This window comes from Streptopelia decaocto, assembly GCF_964273445.1.
Source record: "Streptopelia decaocto genome assembly, chromosome: 6".
In the NCBI taxonomy this organism is placed as follows: Eukaryota; Metazoa; Chordata; class Aves; order Columbiformes; family Columbidae; genus Streptopelia; species Streptopelia decaocto.
The window spans coordinates 66,663,460-66,688,074 of record NC_138660.1 but is presented as its reverse complement, the minus strand read 5'-3'; the positions used below and the strand labels follow the sequence as shown (position 1 = coordinate 66,688,074).

General features: G+C 42.8%; 2 protein-coding genes across 4 annotated transcripts in view; both read right to left on the bottom strand.

The window, feature by feature from the left end:
• The window catches only part of RIF1 (replication timing regulatory factor 1), a 30,928-nt gene extending 24,389 nt beyond the window's left edge, over window positions 1-6,539 (bottom strand). For both annotated transcript variants that reach the window (XM_082056321.1, XM_082056322.1), the window contains exons 1-5: window positions 6,373-6,539; window positions 4,487-4,565; window positions 3,714-3,810; window positions 2,073-2,203; window positions 1,527-1,621 (exon numbers count right to left, since the gene is read on the bottom strand). In XM_082056321.1, the coding sequence (XP_081912447.1) occupies window positions 1,527-1,621; window positions 2,073-2,203; window positions 3,714-3,810; window positions 4,487-4,565; window positions 6,373-6,479 (509 nt within the window). In that variant the 5' untranslated portion in view covers window positions 6,480-6,539. The remainder of the gene's footprint in view (window positions 1-1,526; window positions 1,622-2,072; window positions 2,204-3,713; window positions 3,811-4,486; window positions 4,566-6,372) is intronic.
• Window positions 6,540-8,139: 1,600 nt separating this feature from the next.
• TNFAIP6 (TNF alpha induced protein 6) overlaps window positions 8,140-24,615 on the bottom strand; it is a 36,213-nt gene continuing 19,737 nt past the window's right edge. Inside the window, exons 3-8 of one of the 2 annotated variants that reach the window (XM_082055100.1) lie at window positions 20,769-20,933; window positions 13,466-13,603; window positions 12,045-12,206; window positions 10,326-10,554; window positions 9,485-9,525; window positions 8,140-8,463 (exon numbers count right to left, since the gene is read on the bottom strand). In XM_082055100.1, the coding sequence (XP_081911226.1) occupies window positions 8,300-8,463; window positions 9,485-9,525; window positions 10,326-10,554; window positions 12,045-12,206; window positions 13,466-13,603; window positions 20,769-20,868 (834 nt within the window). In that variant the 5' untranslated portion in view covers window positions 20,869-20,933 and the 3' untranslated portion in view covers window positions 8,140-8,299. Of the gene's footprint in view, window positions 8,464-9,484; window positions 9,526-10,325; window positions 10,555-12,044; window positions 12,207-13,465; window positions 13,604-18,216; window positions 18,326-20,768; window positions 20,934-24,615 lie in introns of those variants that run through there. The other variant, XM_082055101.1, reaches the window with a different exon arrangement.

Here is a 24,615-nt window from a genome sequence, read left to right as displayed (position 1 = left end):
AAGTTTGCGTATTAACCACCGCTTGTGTGACCTCAGCAGTCCAGACCAGCTCCAACAGGCCCCGTCTGCTGAAAATACATGCCTGTTCCCGAAAAACAGCTCAAAGCCTGAAGCAGCAGAGGTTTGTGCACATCTCTGTACATCAGTCTAGCTGGGTGTTCTTATATCATCCTTCTGCTAATGAGCTGTTGGAGCACAGGATAACAAACAATTCCATGCATTTACACCAACCCACACAGAAGCCAAGGAGACTCAGTAACGCGAGTACCTGGCGTGTATTCAAACCGGCCTGTAGGAACCAGCTTGTCCCTAAAAAATGGAATTTTGCCAGTGCCCTCTATGGCACAGGTATGGCAAATCCTCATCACTACAGCTTAGGAAAGGTTTGTTGCACTAAGGAAAACTGCTGCGTTTCAAATAATTTTATTAAAGCCAGAGTACAAGCACGGCTTAACAGAACAGTTTTCCATTACATCTGAACAAGAGAATCATCTCACCACTGCTGTCAATCAGCCTGAGCCCCACTACCTGTTTATTTTCAAGTACAACTCTTGTCTTAAAGAAAACTATATTCTTTTTAATAGCCACATACAAAATTACTATGTATGTAAAACAATTAAAAGAAACCATTTAATAAAATGTGTAATTTTCCAGAAACAATTGTCTGCTGAATCTCAGATTTGCAAAAGAGGAATTAGTGTACAATTGCCAAATGCAAAAAGTTGCTAAATACTAAGTAAATTATAATGTCCAACTTCTCTGCTGCAGAAAACCAATGCATTAGAGATAAAATAGGCAAATAATTACTGCTTTAACTATTTCACTTTAAAATTATTTGCAATTCAAACCAGATGCACGATGCTTAAGAGAATACCTAAATAATAGTAAAGATACAAGCTCAACATATTTACTAATAAAGAAATTAAATTAATACTAAATAAAGATCAAATTTGACTATTCTAGCGCTGCTGACCAAAGGAACACACTCTGCGTGTTGGTCCTAAAAAGTCACCTTTGGAATTAAACATGCAGTGTTATGAGAAACATGGCAGTAAAATTAGTAAAGCACCAAGGAGAGAGACATTTTTAAATATAAAGCTATATAATGGCAGAGAATTTCCCAGCCAGGTAGGTTCTGAACAAGAGAATGTAGAACATGACTTGTGAAGTACACATAACACCTTGGAAATAATTCCTAATAAGCCATTAAAAATAAAAGCAATGAAAGTTTATCTGAATATTGACTATCTCCTGTGTCAGAATTGGTTGCCATTATTATCATTAATGGAATATTTTGCAAATGAAGCAGTTCAAGAGAACTGCTGCGAAAGAGACAGAAACAGAGACACAGTTCACATGCTTTCTCTCTGTTCTACTGACTGTAACACAAACCACTTTGAGAAAACAGTTTAGAACATACCAAACAGTCCAAAGAGCATTCAAAATATTTTTTGTTTCCTTTCAATATTTTTTTAAAAAACCTCCATAGCATCTATTTTAACAATTTAATATTGCAGTGCACGTACCGTATAATAACATTTAGTGCTTCGTATTCAACCACCATGGACTGTACATCTCCTTTAGTAAGTATCGTTTCCAGGGTAGAAATAATATTGGACACCTGAGGAAAAAGGAACATTAGAGTGAGCACCTAAATACAAATATCTAGATGCAGAACTGGAACGATGAAATTTTGTTTCCCAGCACTGTGCCCTGTGTTTGGGTTACACTGGGTCTAGTTTTAAGGTTAGACCTCTGACCACACTGGAGTATTCACAATATTTCTCCTCTGTGCTGCTTTCTTGGTATCTAACAGAATAATTCCCATGGCAGCTTCTCCCTCAAGAGAAGCAATAATTAGTTGGCTCTTTTCCCTCTGTAGCTGCCCTTATAATTTTCCAAGAACTTAGGCCCTGTACTTTGTTGTCAAATTTGATGGAAAACAACCTTCAGATTCAAAAACTACTGAGTGGAGAGTGACCAAGAAACTGCACAAGCTTCATCTCCCTAGGAAATCAGGCCACCAAAACCAACAACAACCCAACCATAAACAAAGCAGTGAAGAAACTTACCTCCTTTTTAACAATTTCAGAAGGAAACGTCTGCTTAGAGATCACCCAAAGTGCCCGAGTGCGAGTGTTTTTGTCTGAAGTTTTTACAGCAATGCTGTTCACCAATGAAATCAAGTCTTGTACTTCAGTTTCTGGAAGCAGAACGCGCAGCACTCAAATTCTGTTCACGCAATTCCATTCAGCTTCTTAGCAAGTTTCATGTCATTTTACTCGGTTAACGTTACTAAAGATCCATTCAATGATAAGTCCCAATGAACATGATTTAATGTCTGAAACATTACTTTTTGGCAACTGCTCTCAAAATAAACTAGCAAAAAAGCTCAAATATATTAGTATATAGATACTAATAATGTAGTATATCTACATTACCTTCTAAAGAAACCACAAAACCACAAAACTAGAAAGACAATTTTACCTAAAACCAATAAAGCTAAAGAGTGGATATTTAATTTTTCAAAACTTCTTGGGTTTCCAGAGAATCTAGAAGCATTTTGTCCAGTCAAGCTCACTGCTATGCTGACACACTTTTACAGTCTACAAAAGGCTTTCTTATTAAAGAGGGTGGTAAAGTCGTAAATGAGGTAACAGCAAGCTCATTACACATAAAAAATAATAAGATTAACACAGGACTTACACACAACTAGAAAGATGGAGAAATCATGTATTCCTTTAAAATTCAAAGCTAGTGAAGCCTGATTTCTTACAAATTTTAGGCTTTGTGGGTAAATGATCTCACTGTCATAAGCTCACATACAGTCATTTCCTAATCGAATATATACATATGCTTTTTGTCCTCTCTCCCTAAAACACACACTGTTTTCAGCACTTAAACTCTTTCTGAACCCCGACATCCTCTACCAAGACTGACTGTAATTTTTCAACTGGTTAAAAAAAAAACGTAATGGAAGAAAGGAAAGGGACCACACAGACATCATTTTAAGTGCCTCATTCTCACAAAAAATCAGGTTTAAGTTTGAGTAACAGGAAAGCAGGACATGCTGGAAAATGAGTAGAAAATATGTGAGAAAGAATAAAATTCAATTAACCGAACAGCAGTCACATGAAAAAAACGCCCTCTGCATATCACACGTGTGATTTTGCTCAGTCTTGCCTGAGGTTAAGTTTCTAATGAAGATCATTCCAGAAGATTTGTCCAAAACTATTTAACACTTCTCAGAAGAAGAAAAAGGGAGAACAATTGACAGTACGTTGTTTGTTGCTACCATTTGAAGAGTCATTATGGACTGTGGCACCAACAAGGTACCACGCAATAGTCAAATCACAACACATTTCCTTTTGTACCCATGAAGGCAACCTGAGCGTAACCACTTTCCACTGCCACACAACTGGTCTGACACACAAAACCAATTACAGTCCCTAACTGCTGTCAAAGCATTTAATGAAATTAGAAACAGTAAAACAGTATTAGCCGAAGAGCATGAAAAATATAGGTTTTTTTGTACAAGACGAAAATTAGTGAACTGATGACAGTGCTGCTACTAGAGACAAAACCACTGCACCACTTGGAAACTGTAAACTTTGTCAAAATCGAAGCATATGTTAACAAAGAAATAAAGAACTCTGATGTATATATATACATACACACATTACCAGCATCCACACTGAAATCTGTTTGCTTACCAGATAACTCAGATGTAATCTTTGAATTGAAAACGCAGAATCCTAACGCCTGTAATGCCGCATTACTTAGCTCTGAGTGTTGACTAGAAATGTGTGCCTGAAAAAAATACACATAAAGTCTCAGTTTGCAGAAGTAGCTGTGAAGTATTGTGTGAACACCAACACCGCTCTTCCATGAAGAGAGAGCTGTCAAAAGCAAACTGATGAAAAATGCACCCACGTAGGTCAGCCCCTCATTATAATACACTGCAAACTAATAAAACAATTTCAGGGTCTGAAGACATTTTTGTTCTCTGTAATTTAGAATTAGTCTTTACTGAAATAAGTTCTAAACATCCAAAGTTCATTACTTCTTCACTTGTTCTGTACTATCAATTGAGTCTCCCATTGTTTTTAAACAACTAAAACAGAAAGGAAAAAAAGATGGTCAAGAACAGTCTTTATAATAATCTTCAAAAAAAATTGACATTTACTGATATCCCAAATCCCCAAAGTGCTTCTAAAGGCAGACGGGACACACTGTATCTTCTGGCTGGAAGCTCAGATTTGACTGCATAACACTGCCTGAACACATCCAAGAGCCTGTATTTTATTGTTTCTGTAGTGATTTCTAATAACATGGAAAATGTATTTTGCCAACAAACCCTAAGTGCAATGTCACTAACTTGAATTCTTATTAAGTGAACTCATATTCAAGCCTTACAATGGCCACTGACCTTGACCACTTAAACATTGTTCACCGGAGTGTAAAAAGCGGAATGGAAAAGACATACCTTAAACACTTTGCAAAGCTGAGGAAAGTGTCTTTTGACATCTGCAGTGAATTCTTTGCCTTCCTCACCAGTCAAGCGACTTCAGAGAGCAGAAGGGAAAAGAAGCAATATTCACAGGTCAAACATGTTACAATTGACATAATTTCAAACTTCTAATACACAATTCATCATCCAGTATGGAAACATTTCTTTCCTTAGAAAGTTAAAACACAACACTGAAGAAGTTAAGGAAAAGAGCAAAAATGCCAGTCACCAGTTAGTCTGACATATCAATAAAATATTGTGTTATAAAGTAAGGCCTCCTAGTATAGTGGAAAAAGTGACGTGACTAATGACCCATTTTGTGCTTATGGAGCATAAAAAAAATAAAAGGCCTTTCATTTTTTGGTCAACTTATAGAAAAACATTAGAAGTGAATATGTAAACTTTAAATGACTGCTGAAAATGAGATAAACTTTCCACAAAAATATATGAGCTTGAAAAGCACATTCCTCAGAAGCAGGTCTGGAATGCAGACTCCCACCTCCGGGAAAACTCTGGTTTGACAACTTGCAGTGATGACTTTGCATATATCTCAACATCACACAGAAGAGCTAAATTTATCCTATAAAACATTAACAATCAATTTCACATAGCAAAAAACAATCATTAAATGCAACCATCCAGAAGACAACCTGAGAAAGCTGTTGTTTAATACGATCTTTAAGTTTGGCCCTTTTTTTTTTTTTTTGGTCAATTATTAGTAGAAACCTTGTGCTGGAAACAGTGTAGATAACACAGGGATGTTTTAGTTACTGCTGAGCGGTGCTTACACAGCATCAAGGCCTCTTCTGCTTCTCACACCTCCCTGACAACAAGGAGGACGGGGGTACACAAGAAGGACTAGATGTGAGGAAGAAATTATGGCCCCTGAGGGTGGTGAGAGCCTGGCCCGGGTTGGCCAGAGAGGTGGTGGCTGAACCATCCCTGGAGACATCCCAGGCCAGGCTGGACGGGGCTCTGAGCACCCTGAGCTGGTGAAGATGTCCCTGCTCATGGCAGGGGGGGCACTGGGGGAGCCGGGAACGTCCTTTCAAAACAAACCATTCTGTGATTCTAAGAGGCTGGGAGGACGCACAACCAGGACAGCTGGCCTCAACTGACCAAAGTGATATACCACACCATATGCCATGCTCAGTGTATAAAGCTGGGCAAGAAGACGGAACATTCAGAGTGATGGCGTTTGCCTTCCCAAGTCACGGTCACACATGGTGCAGGCCGGGGATGGCTGAACACCCACCTGCCCAGGGCAAGTGGTGAATGAATCTCTTGTTTTGCTTCGCTTGCACGTGCAGCTTTTGCTTTACTTATTAAACTGCCTTTATCTCAACCAAGGAGTTTCCTCGCTTTTAATCTTCCGATTCTCTCCCCCATCCAACGGGGGTGTGAGCGACTGGCTGCGCGGGGCTGAGCTGCCGGCTGGGGTTAAACCACGACACTCCAGCCAGCAGCTCCACATTCCTTCCCCCACACCCGCACATTCGCCAGGAAATGTCAAGGGAGCTGCTCTCGGATGAGCAGCCACCAAAAACCCGCCGCTCGCTCCATCCCGCCCTGCCCCCCCCAGGCCCACATGCTTCCCCCGATCTCCAGCCAGCGGCCTCGCAGCCCCAGCCCCCCCACCCTCCTGAATTTCAAGCCGGGCAGACGCTTCGCTCCTCGCTCCGCCGCTGCACCCATCGGGGGCTCACGCTGCCCCGGGCCCGGCACACGTAGCCGAGCCCCCCGGGCCGGGCCTGCACACCGCCCGCATCGCCCTCCGGGCTGAGCGCGGCCGCCGTCCCCTCAGGCAGCGCCGGGCCACCCCCCCTCACTCCCCTCACGCTGCCCCCGCGGCCCGCACTCACTTGACGATGGTGAGGTACGCGTCCGTGAGCTCCCCCGACGGGGCGGCTGGGTCTTCCAGGGTCTCCAGCAGGGGCTGGAGGCCGGGGCAGGCGGCGGGAGCGCTCATGGTGCCGGGACGGGTACCGGGGTCCTGCGGGGGGCGCAACCCGGAGCCCGGGCTAAGATGGCGGCCCGCGGCACTGGCGGCGCGCGAGCCCGGGCTGCGCCGCCTCAGCCAATAGGAGAGCGGGGAGGCGGTGCCGGCGGCCGAGTCGGAGGACATCGAGCGGCGTCACGTGCTTCCCCCGCGCGCGGCTGAGCGCGGAGCGATGGATCGCTTCCCGCGCCTGGCGGGTACCCGCCCCCCGGCGGGCACCGCCCCTCGGCTCCGATTGGTGGAGGCCGCGGCCGCGGGGCGGGGGCTGCCTGTCACTCAGGCGGCGGCGCTGAGGGTGCCCGGCGGACCCCGCTGCCTATAAATCACTTATTTGTGACTCGAAAATAATCACCAGGGCTCCCCAAACCGCTCAGCGGTTACAGCTGAGCCTCAGCTCCGCAGAAACCCACCTGCAGAAAGCTGCAATTCCGCAAGACCCGCACATGCGGGTCTGTGCTGTGAAATGTGTCGCCCCGCAGCCATTTCCAGTTGGGTTTTTATTGGTAACTATTTAACGGGGTCCCCGAGTAGGAGCTGTGGGGATAAAATGGAGCAATACCGTTAAAAGCCCCTCTGGCTCCATGGGCGTTTCCAGACAGGTGGATTTTTCCTGTACACCCCTTGGTTCTGATCCACGTCCGTTCAACACCTGTTGCTTCTCCATCAAAAACACAACAAAAAAAAGGACCCCAAGACAACCAAACACATCCTAGGTCATAAATAAAATGTTAAGGATTCTCTTTATGCACTTTTCTTATTATTAATAAAGACTTTTGATTATTTTGGAGAACTGGAATGACAGGAGGTTGTGAACAGGTTTATTCCATCCACCAGGCAGGAGGATTAAAAAGTATCAGTAGATTCTTTGTGCGGCTTGATCCCATTGAAGCCAATGATACAAACTTCTTTCTTTCTCAAGAAATAAAAATAATTCATTGGAAACTCAGGGCACAATTAAAACAGAGGTAGCTTTAATGCTGTTTCAGACTGAGGAATTTAAACCGAAGTAAAAAACATACAGAGAATGATTTATATTCATCAATTCACAATAGTACAGTCCTCTTAAAACCCGTGTAAACAACATACAGCATCTTGACGGTATCTTCTCAACGGCTTTGCTGCTACTCGGTTAGCAATTTCTTCTGATGCTTCATCTCACCAGTTTTATTATCAAGTCTTTCATTTCATTTATTACTAAGTGAAATCAGAGAAGTGAAAGGACTTGAACATCTTTTTTTTTCTGGATGAGGAAACCGTGGCAAAATCCACTGAGTAGTTTGTGATTCCTCTCACAACAAAGTTACGATGATAATATAATTGATTCTGTGCTGTTTGTGCTGCTTCCCAATCTTCTGACTTCGGACAATTACATGGGTGGCTGCTGAGCCATCCACAACATGAATTTATGTATCTTAAAAAAAAGCTTACTCTAAAGGAAAATAAGGGTAGAAGGGCATAAATTTAAAAATAATTGAAGCAGTCACACAAAAGGTTTGGCCAAATGGTGCAAGAAATGAGGAGAAGAAGCACTTTATATAGAAAAATAATTCTTAAATCTTTGGTAACAATTAGTTCTGCAGATTTTTACAGTACTTGTAATTCAAAAATAGTCTTCTATTATTCATGTAAGTATATTTTATAATTTATTTCCTGGTATACTTTATTAACAAAACTTACATAAAAGCAGAAAATAAAAAGAAAGATACGAAGAAAACGTCTTATCTGAAGAAACAGGTATCTGAACTGTGTTCTAAAATAAGTTCCTTAATGAGGGCGTCTCATTATTCTGCTCACATAATACCAAATTTTCCAGGTAAGAAGTTTGTTTTCCCTTGGGATGTTGTGTTCCTTCCATCACTTGACTTTGACGCCGTGTCCATAGTCGTATATCGAACCTGAAACCCACCAGCAGTCACTGAGGCATCCGTTAAAAACTTCAAGGTCATAACATTGCCTGGGACAAAAAATAGAAAACCCAAAGGTTACGTTTTCACATAAATATGTGCTATTTCAGAGTTATTTTTGAAATGCTCTTTGTTGTTTCTGAGATCTTTCGAGCAATCCACCTGCTCTGTCTGCATCCAAGCTGCGGCCTGGGAGGATTATAGAACAGCTCTATTATCCCCATGGAAAAGCAGGCAGGTTTGCATCAGTTTTCTTTGTCCACAGAGCCCAGAGGGTGATAAAGTTTTGTTGTGCCCGGCGCTTACTACAAAAAAATATCCTGTTCTTTACAATGCTGCTCAGCTTCACTCAAATGCCACATCTGTCACAGAGCCTCAGGGATCTCTGGGTGACACAGGGGTGAGGTGGCTCCGTCACCCTCCCCTTAGTGTCACCTGCTCGTCTCCACCTGTAAACTGGGAGCTCAGGGATGGCACAATTCATCTTTTTTCTTATCTTTTTGCTGATTCCAGCTGTGGGTCAGGAATGGGAGGGAACGTGGCTGCTTCCTTGCACAGGTGACATCTGTGCTACGGTGACTTGGTGACACTTGAGCAAAGAGAGGTAAACGTGGCTTTGATTTACGTGTGATCAGAGCTCGACCTGCTGCTTAAATATATAAATGGAATAATGTCTATAGCCGGCTTTGGAAGTGTTCCTGTGCTCCTTGCTCTTGAAATGGGAAAAATTGGTGCATGAAGATTGTGTGCACAGGTAGAGCCTGGTTACTGGTTACAGGGCTGCTGTATAAAAATGCCTGTGTGAAAACTCAACGTGCATAGATGTCCTACCTCCGGAAGGCCAGCAGGATGCACCCTGCTTATCTTCTAACTAGAGTTTTGGGTTGTTTTTCTTTTCCATTATTTAGAAGTAACTGCATTGATGAAAGAGCACGCTGGCAGTTTTGAACAGCAGTTTACGACACAGAGCAGAGATTGTGTCTTTGGAGATCTTAACCATATACTGTTAGAAAGTAGGGACAAAAGGTGATTTTGCCTGATTTTTTAACATAAATAATGGAAATATATTACCTGTGCTAATGATATCATCTGGTAATTCATCTCCACAAAACCTGGAAAAAAAAAAAGGGTCATGACTAAATGACACAGCATATATTCCATATCCTCGCTATCTATCTATCTATCTATCTATCTATCTATCTATCTATCTATCTATCATCTATCTATCTATCGATCTCCTCCAGCTCTCAGGGTGTCCTGTCCCTTGGAGCTGAGGCCATCGGGGCTAAATTGTTGTAGGTATTCAGTGTATGTAATTCTCCTCTATACATTAAAAGCAATTGCCTTAAGGATTTTTGTCATTATCTTATAGTACGGTTTAGGGGAGGGAAGAATCCAGGAAACATTTTTCAACATATGCAGGAAGTAAATGATGCAAAACAAGAAAAAGAGCAATTTAACAAGGAAAAGAACAATGGCCCAAGGCTAAGAAAGAAAGAACAAAGTGAAGAAAAACATGTAAAATTATCTGTAAAGGCAGAACAAATGGACTGTATTCTTGCCTCACTACACATGATTTGTAGAGAGGATGTGAAAAGTGGCAGGAACTGGCAAGAGTTCTTCCTTTAAAATGATAGAGAATTGAGATAAGCAGCTAACTGAAAAGTCTTGCAGCTTTCTTTCATGTAATTTAAAGCAGAAACAGGCAAAGCACAATCTTCTGAAACCCCTTACAGGCCTGTGTTAATGACAGTAAATTGCCAGGAAAGATAAGTCAGATACTATTGCTACAAGTACTATGGGCATATCAGAGGTGCTAATTGGACAAGGTAATACAGTGATTTTCTCAAGTAATGTTCTGGGGAAAAAAAATAACTTGATTATTTGCATAATAAAGCTGGAATTGCTTTACCTGCCCACAAAGCCATTGACGTCATCATAGCTATCGTAGATTTCCAAGAAATCAGCCATACAAGCAGTGTCGTCTTCAACATCAAACTCTAGAAACTGTAGATGAATACGTTGTCCATACTTTACTCTAATATGCCAGTAGCAAATTTGATCATTTTCATACTCATTTGGGTAGCCTGGTGACTTAAAAACATGTTTTGAATCTGTGAAGACTCCACCACATTCTTTTCCTAAGAGAAAAATAACAACATCAGAGCTTAACTATTCATTCCAGGTATGGCTACAGTTTAAGTCTTTGTGCACTTGGGCCCAGCAGATCTGTAGGAAATCACACAGGAACACCCAGCACGACAGCACTTTTCATGTATTTAAGCACTCGCTATTCACAAGAGATGTGTAATTAACCCTCATAGTCTGTACATTGTCCATGAGTCCTGTATTTCCAGATCATTCCTACACTGAACACGCATTTCAAACATGTGAACAGTTGCACAAGTTCCTCTTGACATCTTGAGCATCCTAGAGAATATATATCCCTTTAATGGGAGAGACTCGAGCTCTGCGGAGTGTTGGCAGCTCTGGTTTCCTTTTCTTCTCTACCCAAGCAGCACATTTGGAAAATAACCACCTCTGAGTGCAGAGGAGGAGGCTGACAAAGGAGAAAGTCGTGCTGACAGTTTACACGCAGTAATAACGAAAGCAGTAGCCTCTCTTTGTATGCTGAACATCTGGGAACGTCCCCCACCCCACAGAGCTATTTGATTAACAACTGCCCAGCTCACATAAACAAGCACAAACAAAATGTGCACAGCTGTACAGACGTCATGGACAACTCTGATTTTTGGCTCTGCCAGGCAGGGTAGGACACTTGGAGCAGCGGGAGAGCCAAGCAGTGCACAAAGTTAGGCTTTGCTTTTCTTCTTGGTGCCTACTTTTTCTGTCTTTCCTGCTAGGTAAAGTGATTTTGAGCTAAACTGAAACAGCCGTGTCAATAATTGAGTCATCTGCAGCGTCGGGAATGGAGGTGAATACAGGAGACGTCCCATATCTGAAATCTTATCAGTCGTGTTTGAACCATGTCTCCAGATCTGCTTGGGAGATCCACTTTTCTCCATATAATTACACACGGACACCCACACACACACACACACACACACACGCACACACATGGAACTGCTGGGAGCTGGATGTCCCCGATGTTGCAGTCCCAGACATGGCGTGCATTCTGAAAAGTTGTTCTATCTCAAGCACAAGAAAGAAGGAATAAGGGTTGATGCTAAATTTAGCCTGTTTATAGGCAAAGTATCTGGAAAATGGTTCCCACATTAAACATCTCAGATTAGTAACTTAAGTGAAATTGTAATCTAAATGTAAACACACAATACAAGACATTAGCACATCACATTGAAATTATTACTTACTTTTTTTAGTCAAAACCAGCATGTCATTACATTTTTAGTTTCAGAAAGGACTTTGCTTAGGCCCAGCTCTATGTGGTGCGACGCAGAGCAGAGACACGGAGCTCTGAGCAAGCCAGATCTGCTATAGGTACCAGCAGAGGGGGCTTGGCGCAAGGCTCCAAATACATTTGTATCCACACACCCCCCTTCTTGGCCAGCGTGTTTGTGCTAGAGAAGCAAACTCACGCCAAGCGGCCACAGAGCACGGCCTGTTGTCCTAATCTTAGACCCGAAGCGCAATGGGTTGTTTGTGAACACACCGTTGGGGTTGTAGCAGTAGGCGTCCCATCTCTCGCTTCTGTTGAGGCGGATCCCGTAATCGACAATGCCAGTTTTGCCAAATCCACAGTTGGCTCCGGCTTTCACTATAGGATAACCAACCCTGCCCTTCGCCATCCAGCCCGCAGCGCACACGTGGAAACCTGCAACAGGCAGAAAACGAGACACAGACGTGATACATCAATCCTAGGCAGGAAAAACTGCTTTACTTCAAGTAAAGCCTTATGCTGATCAATGACTTGGTTGTAATTGGCCTGATAGAAATTGGAGTACAGGAAAGAACAATACTTCGAGAGGTTAATTTTAAATACAGAATAGAAAATAGCTTTGTATTCTCCACAGCATGATTATTGGCTCTTCATTTGAAAAAAAATGCAGATGGACTATATTGTTTCCCAGGCAGTGAGTTTTAAGTGCTATACCAGCATTTGTAATCAAATTATACAATGGATGAGTTATAAAAGTATGTTCTTTGTTTCCCTTTTGAAATCATATAAATTGATTCAATCATATATCAAGAGTCTGCAGCATTAAGTTCTGAGAGTGAGCAAAACACAACATAGAGAAGAAGCTAAGAAAACAAAGTATTTACATAAAATACTTTCAGTTTAAATTGAAATACCTGAATTGCCTCAAGTATTTCTCGCTGAACAAAAAGATCCTGTAAATGCATTTTGTGGCTGAGAACTTAAACACAATAGCCAAAGAATGCAATGTTATTCACCGTCTGCTAGAGACCGATTCAATGTTTTCACCGAGACAAACTGGAACATATTTGTGGCGTCCCAGGACTATGAGCTACTCAGAAAGACAAAAGTGCCCTTTTTACATGTGTGCTGGTGGCGAGAGCCAGCTCGTGACTCAGCGGCGCAGCCCGCAAACTTCGCAAGTGGAGGATATTTTCCATTGTTTTCCTAATGCTCTGAATGAATTAATAATTTCTGATTAGGAATCAGGCAGAAATACAGTAGAGCTCAGCTCTGCTTTTCACTCCAAGCATAACACTCATTCTCAGAGCAAATATGGCTGGAATAAACATTTTGAACACATCTTGATATGAAAAATAGCAAAGCACTTTTATTATAGAAGCTCCCTGGTGATAAACACCTTCCGCTGCAGCCCCCAGGGGCTGGAGCTGGGGAGGCACCATTGCTTCCCAGCCCGGCCAGATGGTTCTCCACTGGTCTTACTGGTTCTGGGACTGCGCAGCACCCAGAGCTCTGGGGAACGCGCAGCCCTGTGTGCAGATGTTGCTCTGTTACCGAGGGACAAAATTACCTGCGACTTGGGCAAAAACCCAGGGAGTTTACAAATCTCACAGTCCCAGAGTTCATAACATTCAGGAAAATACGAGTTATGAATGAGCGAGGTGAAAAGCAAACGGCTGTGGCTTTTTGCTGACCTATTTTTCTGGCTGCCTCCAGCTGCTGATAGGTGGCCAGGTGTCCTCCCTCGTATTCACAAACCGCTTTTGCTTCTGCGTAGGTGAGCCGGTACTTGCCGGAGCGAGACTCCCTGTGATACACCCCAGCTGCTCGTTCTGTGGGACCAAAACAATAAGTTATTTCAGTATTGTATTTCAGCTGTCTCACCTTCCAGGGTGCTCTCCAGCACTTCGGGCTACTCTCCAGGTGGGAAGAAAAACAAAATATTGAGCTAGTAGCTGGAAAATGCCAGGAAAATATGTCGCTCGCAGCCCAAGGGCATGTTTTTGCAACCCAAAGGTATGTTTTTGTTTGGGAGAAGTTTTGAACAACAGCAGATCAGCGGAGGCAGGGAAGGGCTCCCCGAGGAGCGCTGGGCAGGCAGTAGTTATGGGAAGCTCCTCCTGGATCGCTATCACAGCTCAGCTTCTTGGATGGAGCCCCGAGTGCCTTCGTCAGATGAATCAGAGCTTTGTTTTGACTCTCCAGAGAAGTTAAATCAGAGCTACTTGGGTAGAGGAGAGGCAGGAATCGAAGGGAATGAAAATGTGAAATAAAAATATCGGAGCTTGTGTCACAAAGGGCAGGACCAGAACAATGCTGGCTGATGTTTTTGCTGCACAGAAAATGAATACACTTTCTTCATTACTTTTTTCCTTTGCAGTTGCAAGTAGACTGTAAAGCAGCTTTCCAAGGAAACCTAGAAACTGTCAGTACTACCCAAGTTTTAGAATCTTTTCATATTTCACTTGTCTGATGCCATATGTATGGAAATCTGTCTCGGAACCTAACCGCGTATCTAATCCGAATGGCGTTTTTGTTTCGATTTTTCACGTTTTGTGTAATCTGAGAGGAATGGCTGCCTGTAGCTATCACTAGTCAACAGGACTGAAAAAAGGCACAAAACAGGAAGCGTTTTTACAGTAGCTATTTGCACCATGGGAAAAAAAGAATGTATTTTCTAGGGACAAACTTCGAGTCAGTAGTTTTGGCGAGGGGAGGATATTTTTGTCAAAAACACGGTCACCACTGAATTGTGGTTAGCCATGGTGAGAACCCTTATTAGACTCAGAATGACGTTTGCCAATGTGGCTTTTGGACCCACAGTCACTGGCGTGGTGCCCAGAGAAGCGAATGATGCTGCTGACAGTGGTCTCAGAAGGCTGAGAGCTGCTTTCTGGGACACCGCTGGGGATGGCGCTGGCACGGGATAACATCTATTCCCCGCAAAAATGTTTCCGAAGAAGCCCGTTCCATTGCAATGAAGAGTCACAACAACAACTGCGGTATAATGGTATGCTATATTAAGAAAATAATAATCTATCTTAATTAAATATTTATTCGAGGGAAGTAGTATTTTTTGTTCATGTAATAGTCTATGATGGCTAATGTGATAAATCCACTCATGGCTTCTTTATAGCATGATTGTGTTGGATTCAGTATGCGTGAATTGAAAATCTGAGTCCTACAGAAACAGCTTTAGCCTCATCGCCCACCCAGGGGACAGCCTGGATGTGACATTACCCATGGCACAGCTCACGGGGAAGTGAACAGAAAGGTGAATTGAAAACCACAAAATGTAGCCCTTGGGATTAGCTGAGCTGCGCCACTTAACACCCAAAGAGTACGAGGCAGCTGAATTCTCCCGTTTGTCACCTTCGCAAAGGTGACCAGTCCCAGCCAAAGCAAGAGCAGCCTTAAAGCTGAGTGTTAATGACGTTGCCTGGTCAAAGCCCCCACCGTTCTGGCAGCTGCTGGTGCTATCCCGAGAGCAGCTTTGGAAACACAGACCACACACGTGTGCTCCACCAGGCTTGGAGATTTGATGCTGGTTCGGTGTGTCGCAGTTTAACAGTACAGTGCTCCCCATAAGTATATTCTAATTAACTGATCAGATATTTCACAGGCATCTTTTTCCCCTCCTTCTTAATTACATTAGGGGCTGTGCAGAAAGATAAACTGCACCCGCCAAAACAGACCTAGGTCAAAGCATTGTACTTATTAACTATTCATATACATTTACATATTGATGTGTATGTATCTACATATATAAATATATTCACAGTCACACATAAACACACACACACACACAAATTACTGTGTCTTTATGGAAGTGATATGGCCATGGAGATAAACCTGCGTGAAATGTTGTTTTGACTTGCAGGCGCAAGCAGATGCCGGCTGCTGGAAAAATATATGGTCCTTATACCACGGGGCCAGCATTGCAAAGTATATGTCCCAGCTTGAGCTGGGCATCCCCTCTGACGGGGGCTGCTCTTCTTGTGAGACCTCTCCAAAATCTCTTCCTGGACAACAGTGAGAACTTTCAGCAAAGTTCGTTCTTTCTTTGCCTGAAAACCTGCATGCTGGGAGTGTTCTCTCAGGGATTTTTCCACCCACTTTTCTCCTCTGGTTCTTACTCAAAAGATCACAGGTTACGTGGCTGACAGGACACGTTTCTTCCAACTCACACATCTTAAAATCTCTCCTTGATGTCAAGGGACAGCAGGACCCTGCGAGGACAGTGACCCCGTACTCACCCACAGCAGCAGGAGATGGTAAAACGCAGCCAACCTTTCTGCACAAACACAAGCAGCATGAAATTTGGCCTAATAAAGTGCCCTCAATATGCACGACACAAACACCAAAGGCTAAATAAAAAGGAATATTTAACTTCTAAGCAGAGGGTGGTCACGCAGAGTTGCTGGCAAGGGCCTATGCTAAGGCACACGGTCAGACTCAGAGTATTCCAGCAAATGGGGCAGTTATGGCCCCTAAACTGCACAGACACACAGAGCACGAACAGGGATGAAATTCTGAACACCAAGAGGGCAGCAGCTGTCCTGGGAATCCTCCTTTGTGGCACCAAGATCTAGCACTCCCTTCATTTTCAATTTGGTCTTGATAGGGCTTTATCAGCAGAAGAGGACACAAGCAAAGCTGAGATGTCCCTGCGCATTGCAGGTTTTATTCATTTATTTATTAAAAAAAACCCAAACAAACCAAAGATGCATAAATTGGATGGCTGGGAGTTTGCCCAATTTTTCTTCATTCATATATAACGTCACTGAATTCCACTGGTAATTCAATCAGCCGCATTGAGAGGTTTGTTTCAGCAGTGTGATGGCTGTGGTTACACTAGATGGTGCATTGCCAAGGAGCTTCGACAGGGATCAGACAGCAGAGTGGCTGTTTCAAAGTTGCACACCGGGCTTCCAGATTTTGCACATGTTTTTTTATTTAGAGCAAGTCACCAGTTTTTATCGCATGGATTATTTTTATTTACTCTCATAGTAAATGCTAAAGGTGTAGCAAAACATGGTTTTATTATGCATTCCAGTGACCACTCTGTCTTCATTTTAAAGAGTTAGAAATTTTTTTCTTCAAGTTGACTCATAAAACTGCTTAAAGGATCACTGCTATCACGAATTCACATTTATGTTGTAGTAGCCATTAAAGGCTACATGCAGGGTGGCTGGATGCAGCAGTTGTGTGGCTACTGCAATACTTGCAAATAAACTGCCCGGGACCCATTCTCTGGCCAGGAGCGCAAGCGGCACGGTATGTGCCCGAGCTCTCAGTATGGCTGAGAATGCCCATCACAGCCTGTGTTAAATTCAAATCCACACAAACCTCCTCTCTGTCATCCTTATTTTTGAACAGCAGCCCACTGAGGTGGTGCAGGAGCCACCGAGCTGCCGTCCCCAGAGCTCTCCCCTACCTGAGCACCTGCAGCAACCCCGGGACACAGCCGGCGCGTTCCGAGTTTAGAAGGAAAAAGAAGTCATTAAAAACGTGCAGTCAAATGGAAAACAATACAGGTTGCTTCTCTTTCTCATTTATGTTCCTGTTCATTTACACGCGGTCCTCTGAGAAGGGGCTGGAGCCACGTGGTGGCTGCACCAGCTATTCAAGTGTGGCCCCAATCCCTCGTGAAACATCTGAGCAAAACAGAAACGTGTACCGGCTACGGGAATTCCTTATAGCCCTTAAAGAAACAGGCAGCATTCTAGAAACGATAAAGTAGTTTTAAGTGTTTCTCTACAAAACGGAGCACTCGGTGCATGTTTTTTTTCAGCATCCTTTATGTGACTATACTCTGAATATGTTTTTCTGTTGTCTTGGATAATTATAGAGATCTATAAAAGGACTCTAAGAGCTATTTAAACCCACTTGATGTATAAGAAACTATTCCCACAGCATTTTCTCTAGCCCTTTTGGAATCTTGTCTCCACTGTTTAATGATGTGAACAAACCGACGGCCAAAATATATACATTTCTGTACTCTCTCAGAAACCCAGGAAATATTATCGCTATTATTTCCAGATCATTTAGTTTCATATGTAGGACCCCAGGCATCTGAAGTATGTTCATGCAGAAAGTAATTCATTCCTTTGGCAAATGTTTCTTTTCATACTCGTTTTCCTTCATTAGAAGCAACTATTATTTAATGCTGTTTTCACTTTACCTCATGCTGTAGGAACATACATTCCAATGAAATATTCCATAACTACTTTTTCCTGCACTCCAGAGAAATAATAAAAATAGTAACCTCATAAGGACAAACCTTACAATCACTACTCAGACAAAATGATCACAGATTTCAATGCAGGATTTTGCTAATATTAATGCAGGGCTCATTCTTGTATTGCTAGGTGCTCATCTTTATACTGTTAAAGAAACATGGTTACTTTTGCAGCAAAATATTCACAATTAAATTATTTCTTACCTAACCAAATGGAGTTATGCAGCACTCCGTCCTTGAATCCCCATGTCTGAGCCTTGTCCCATAGCAGAGCAGAAAAGAAAATGAGTGCGATCATCTCTTCCGAACGATTAGGCTGTAAATACTGCCTGTTCAACTGCTCAGGGTAACCTCTGCTAGCAGCTGGCTAGATCCTATTGGAACATCTGGAAGCCAGATCTTAAATAGCGCTTTCAGCTGTGAGGTCAGCGAGCCTGCTCCAATTGTGCTCGCTGTACTATTATTACACAATTAAATGTGATGTCTGCAGCCGTCCATGTGACTCACTTTTGGCTCTCTCGATCCCCAGTGTGTCCAAGAAACCATTCTATCCCCCACTACTGCAGCACACACGAACAATTTTCAAGCCAAAGTCTGTTCATTCTTCAGTGCTTGCTGTCTTCAAATGCCACAAAAAGCAATAAAACTAATAACCAGTCTGTCTGCTTACAGTGTTTCTAGTCACACCATTTACAGGACTGAAGAGAATCACACATACTACTTCTCATTCTCATTTAAGCATTCTGTTCTTTTGTGTATAATTTGGATTTAACTTCACAGTGACCTAATCAATGAAAAAATGTAAGGAGAATATTTCACATTGGCTATTTGAATTCAGTTTCCCTACATGGAATCTGAAATTGCAAGTCAAACTCCCAGATCAGCATAAAACTGCAAGTGTCGAAAACAGATGCTCTTTGTTCTACAAGTGGGAAATAAAGCTAAAATCTTCCCCTCCAAACCACAGTTTAATGTCTGATTCATGGCGTGACAGCTGTCTGCCTGTCTTCCCTTCTGGCTGAAAGGGAATACTGCAGCTGCTCCTTCTGCATGAGTGGGAGAGCAGAAAGGGGGAAAGATGAGAGGATGGAAAATGGTTTGGTGCTGCCCACTCCCCAGCAGCCATTGGAAGGCTCTGCTCTCCAGTTCTGATAACACTCGTAACTTCTGAGTCAGGAGATACAGAGGAAGATGTGCTCACGACCACGGACACAATCAAATCAAACGAAAAGGAAAGGGTGGAGGACTCTGGGCCTACTCAAAAATATTTTACAGAGATGACTATTGTACCAATGAGGAAGATACTCTTCATCACTCCTGGCTTACCATGAAGAGAGGAATGCCTGGCTACATCCTATACGCAGACACACACACGTGTTCTTCCACCTGCAGCTCGGAGAGATGCTGCAGGGAGAGCTGTGGGGAAAGAGAGTTGAGAGTCTTACCGCTGCACTAGAGCAGCAAGGAACCTTTTGCTAAAACACCCATGTGCCTGTCACTCTTCAGCACTGATGAGAGCAAAGACCTTGTTATAATAAATTCACCTACAAGCACATCCCTGCGTCCACACCCACGCTTTAGCCATTTGAGTTTGAACCTCTGCTGTGCAGCAGTAGGTGTACAATGTTTTCTTGCTCCTGACAAAGCTCACGTGCACTCTGATGCCAAGGCCTGGCACCGGGACTTCTGTCACACCGCTGACAGAATCCCAGCCTGGGTGGGGTTGAAGGGACCTCTGGAGATCCTCCAGTCCAACCCACCTGCTAACGCAGGGTCACCAGAGCAGATCACACAGGATCGGGCCAGGTGGGTTTGAATGTCTCCGAGAAGGAGACTCCACACCCGCTCTGGGCAGCCTGGGCCAGGCTCTGGCACCTCCCAGCAAAGAAGATTCTCCTCATATTCAGATGGAACCTCCTGTGTTTCATTCTGTGCCCACTGCCTCTCACCCTGGCACTGGGCACCACTGAACAAAGTCTGGTCCAACCTCTTGACACCCACCCTGGAGATATTTATCAGCATTGATCAGATCCCTCTCAGCTTCTCTTCTCCAGGCTGAACAGCCCCAGTTCTCTCAGTCTCTCCTCATCAGAAAGATGCTTCAGACCCCTCAGCATCTTCATAGCCCACCACTGGACTCCTTCCACTGATTCCTTGTCCTTCTTAAACGGGGGAGCCCAGAACTGAACCCAGAACTCCAGATGTGGCCTCCCCAAGGCAGAGCAGAGGGGGAGGAACAACCTCCCTCAACCTGCTGGCCACACTTTTCCTAATGCAGCCACACTCAGGGGCCCTGAACAGCTGGTGACACCCCGTTGGTTCCCTCCGACCAGCTGGGGACATTCAGGGCTCGGTGGCTTGTTGTCCTCATTCCTGCTGTGCCAGGGAGCTGCCATGGAGAGGGACGTGGGCCCAGTGACGTTGCCTGCTGGTTTGGTCCCCAGTCTCTGCTACACTGCTTGTCCCACCACGCTGCACAGCTCCTCTGGCAGCACAAGAAAAAAGCGCTTTGGAGACTTGTCCCGCTGCACAGAGGTAGCAGCACGACTCTATTTCCTCTCTTTAGATTTAGATTTAGATTTAGATTTAGATTTAGATTGGCACTTTATTTCTACTTGTTTTCTGCTTTAATGCCCAATCAATAAGAGGCCGAGCTTTTTGAATGAGACCTAATCCAGCAATATTCTGTGAAAGTGTATTGAGAGAAGCCTGTTGCTTTCTAAACATTAATATCCAAGACATGTGTCTGACAGTACCTGGGATGTGAGTTGTGAAAATGCCAGTATGGACTTTTGGGCTGGTGGTGAATGGAGAAGACGGTGCTGAGCGTGTTGTTCTGGAGCATCCATTTCCCATCGACTGAAGGAGACGGGCACTTGGCTGCTTTGGAGTTGTGACATATTTCGGTATCTTCTGGGAGCCTAGAAACAATGAAGAGGCATGAGGGAAGGAGTGGAAACCAAACACCACTGAAAATTCAACAGCAATATCATTCACTGCAATCTAAAAAAGACAAATTACTGATTGAAATGAAGAAAATCCTCTTAGAATGATGGGAAGATTTCTCTTTCTGAAAGAAGTACATGTGGATGCCCTTCTCTGCACAGGACACCTTTTCTGCCTGCCCCTCCAAGCAAATCCCTGTGGATGCTATTGCAACGTGAGCTGCTAGCTCAATAATTTTATATCAGAGCCAGATGTCCGTGCCACAGGGAACTGTTCAGTTCTGCGGTAGGCGGGTGCCAGTCCCACGAGATCACAAAAATGTGTTAATGGTGACTAACTCATAAAAGCAAGGAGTGCATCCCAACTTGGAGATGATTCATAATAGACTACCATGCTGAAATTCCTCAGAAAAACACTCATGCAATAATTATTATATTTTATTTTTTTACTGAAGTTAACTGTTAACAGTGAAAGGCCTCAGTTAGAAAAAGCAGCTTAATAAATAAAGGACATAAAGTAGCAAACAGTTCTAAGAATGACAGTATCTGACAGCAGCTCTTGATTTATCCAAGGTCCAATGTTTGAATTAATATATACCTCCCTGCAGGAACAAGGCTACCTGTTAATAAGTCCAAATAAATATAATGGCTTATGAGTCACAGAATCACAGGAGAACTGAGGCTGTAAGAGATCACAAGAGGTCATCCCGTCTTGGAGTGAGGATTCAGATATCTACTATAATATCCTCTGAATAATCCCTCAAATGGATTCAGCTTTGCTGGACAACACCGAAAGCTCCATGGGGTTCAGTACATGTTTTATACTGAAGAATAATTGGGGATGGTGAATATTTTGGTACCTGAGGAAACAACTTAATGTTTGCTGTTGTGCTAACATTAAACGTATGCTCCAGACTCAGCCTAGAAGTCAATCTGTGCAGCTTGCAGTGCTAATAAAGTAACACATTCAGTCCCATACATCTGCCTCCCGAGGGAGAGTTTTCATCTGCAAATCCCAGCAGAACCTCTCGCAACAAGAAGATATTCCACAGCTGCACGCCAGCACTTTCAGATGTTCCTCTGACAGTATGTTCTTCAGTTTTCTTCCAAGTTCTCCACATTTAAATACATCCCAGACAAATCTTACATAAATTTAGGCGGGAGCTTTCCTTGACTCTTTCCATACATGCATATGTTAAGAAACACTATATGAAAGTGATTCTGTGTTGGACTAGAGTTCCAAGTGAGCACCTCACTTGGTGGTTCTCAAACTGTGCTGCGAAGGCCACAGTGATATAAGATAAATGGCAATGACAGACAGAATAAAAAATCCCATAGCTTAATGGATGAAGCACTGAGGATGAAGGGATTTTTAAAAAAATAACACTAGTGTATGTGGGTCATGAATCTCCGTTGCATTCATTTAAATATTAAGCACCTAAACATTTCATTTTTCTTCTATTTATACATTAATAAAAACAGGGAAATATTTATAGCTTTTGTATTCTACAATTCATATATTACTGGTGGTGATATAGAATAGCAAGAATGACGTGTTTGAATGGAAAGGTGTGCAGTGGAAGGCCTTACACTGGGAGGTTTCTTGCAAGAAACTGCAATCTCACTCAGAAAAAATCACTCGGTCGAGTAGGAAAAAGCAATGTAAGGAAAGAGATAAAGGGAAAATTGAGGCTAATTATTCTTATGAGAAAAACCGAAAACAGCTGATGTGAAAGGGGGGAATGTGACAACACTGACTGAATTCACATTATGGGAAACCTGAGAATGACAGAAGAGCTATTTAACCTAAAGAAAGGAAAAAGCCCAACAATATCATCCTGTCCCATAAAGAGTTAAATTTAGGCTGAAAAGCAGCAGACAATTTCAAACCAGAACTCCAGAGAAGTTTTAGCACAGAGCACTGAACTTATTTTGGATGCTGTTTGAGGAGGTGCTGTTGTTTCAAAGAAGGCCACTTGCAGCCCTACCTTATTTCTATCTCTTTTTAAACAAATTTTATCTTATTTCAATCATTTTTTTTTTCCTGAACTGAGCTGTCAAGGTACAAGTCGAAGGATTCTTCCACACTCCAGGACCCCCATGGAGACCGTAAGAACCAGCAGATCCCAACCACAGGCCACAGGGCAGAAAGAATTACACCTGAATCATTCCTGGCAGATGCTTGTGCAGCTCGTTCTATGAACCTGCAGCAGTGGCAATTCCACAGCCTCCTGGTGCTTAACTCTTCCTACCATTTTAAATACCTTCCTTAACCAAAACATCTTGTATTAACTAAAACCTTCCTGCTGCAGCTTTAGCCTATTTCTTCTTTTTGCTTCAGTGGACTAAAGTAACAGAAAGTTATGTTACAACTATTGTCTCTTGCTTCAAGTCCTTCTTTAAAAATAAACATGCTGCTCTTTTCATCTTTGCTGTAGGTCATGTTTTCCAGACTCTTGATTGTTCTCATTCCTGTCCCCTGTCCCCTGTCCAGGTGGCGCGCGTCCTTGGCCAAGTGTCACGCCAAAACCAAACACGGCGCTCCAGCAAAGGATTCCACAGTATCAGTGCAGAATTGTGTCATGTATTTTCCAGATGATGCTTTGGTTGATACAAAATCCTAGTCTGGCATTCGCTGTTAGTGAGAATGCTTTTTAAAATAACAAGGCAGGTTTTTGGAATAGCTGTTTCATTTAAAATGAAATCTACTCCGCGCTGGTGAGACCCCAACTGCAGTAATTCATCCAGCCATGGGGCCACCAGCGCCAGAGGGACATGGCCCTGCCCATGGCAGGGGTGGCACTGGGCGAGCTGGGAAGGGCCCTTCAACCCAAACCATCCTGTGATTCTAGGAAAATGCCTTTGACAAGAAGATGCTTTAAGTATTAAACGCAGCCAAAATGAAGGAAACCAATGAGATTTGGTGGGCCTACATGAATATATCACCTTGCTTTTCCAATCTCTCTTTTTTTTTTTGTATGTTTTCTGGTTTAGAGGAAGTTGAAAACCGTTACAGAAACAGTGTGTTGTGCAAAAGAGCGGATTGAACTCTCACATTGATGTTTTGCACTAGTGAGAAACTCCCTCCCCAGTGCATTTACAAAACCTGTGTTCTGAATTGTCACACATATTTTCTACTTAAAGGAAAGACAAAAGGAGGTTCTAATCGGATTTCCTGACGTTTTGTGTCCCCTATATGCTTCAGATGATGCAATTTTAGAAGAAATTTATAACGTGAGAACTTACTCGGCCAATGATTTTACTATTTATTGCCACAGTGTTAAGTTAAACTTTCAGAGACTATTTTGTCTTATAACTAAATATTTTGAAACTTATTCAACTTTGTCTCCTAGTTTAAATCTCATTGAAACCAATGCCCATTTTTATCGGCAACATCAATGAGGTAAGAATTAACTACTCTGTGTAATGGTGCTTTAGTTAAAACAAAGCAAACACAAAACTTCATGTGAAAGTAGAATACACCAAAAACATTTGGGATTATTAAGAGCAGATGTTAGGAGAGCATAATGGATTCACTTATAAAGAATCTGAACATTTGCCAAGTTAAAATATTTGTCAGTTGAAGTCCTATAGTGACAGTAATTCTCAATAAAATAGTTGAATCTATCAAAGTTAAAAATATATACAGATATAAAGT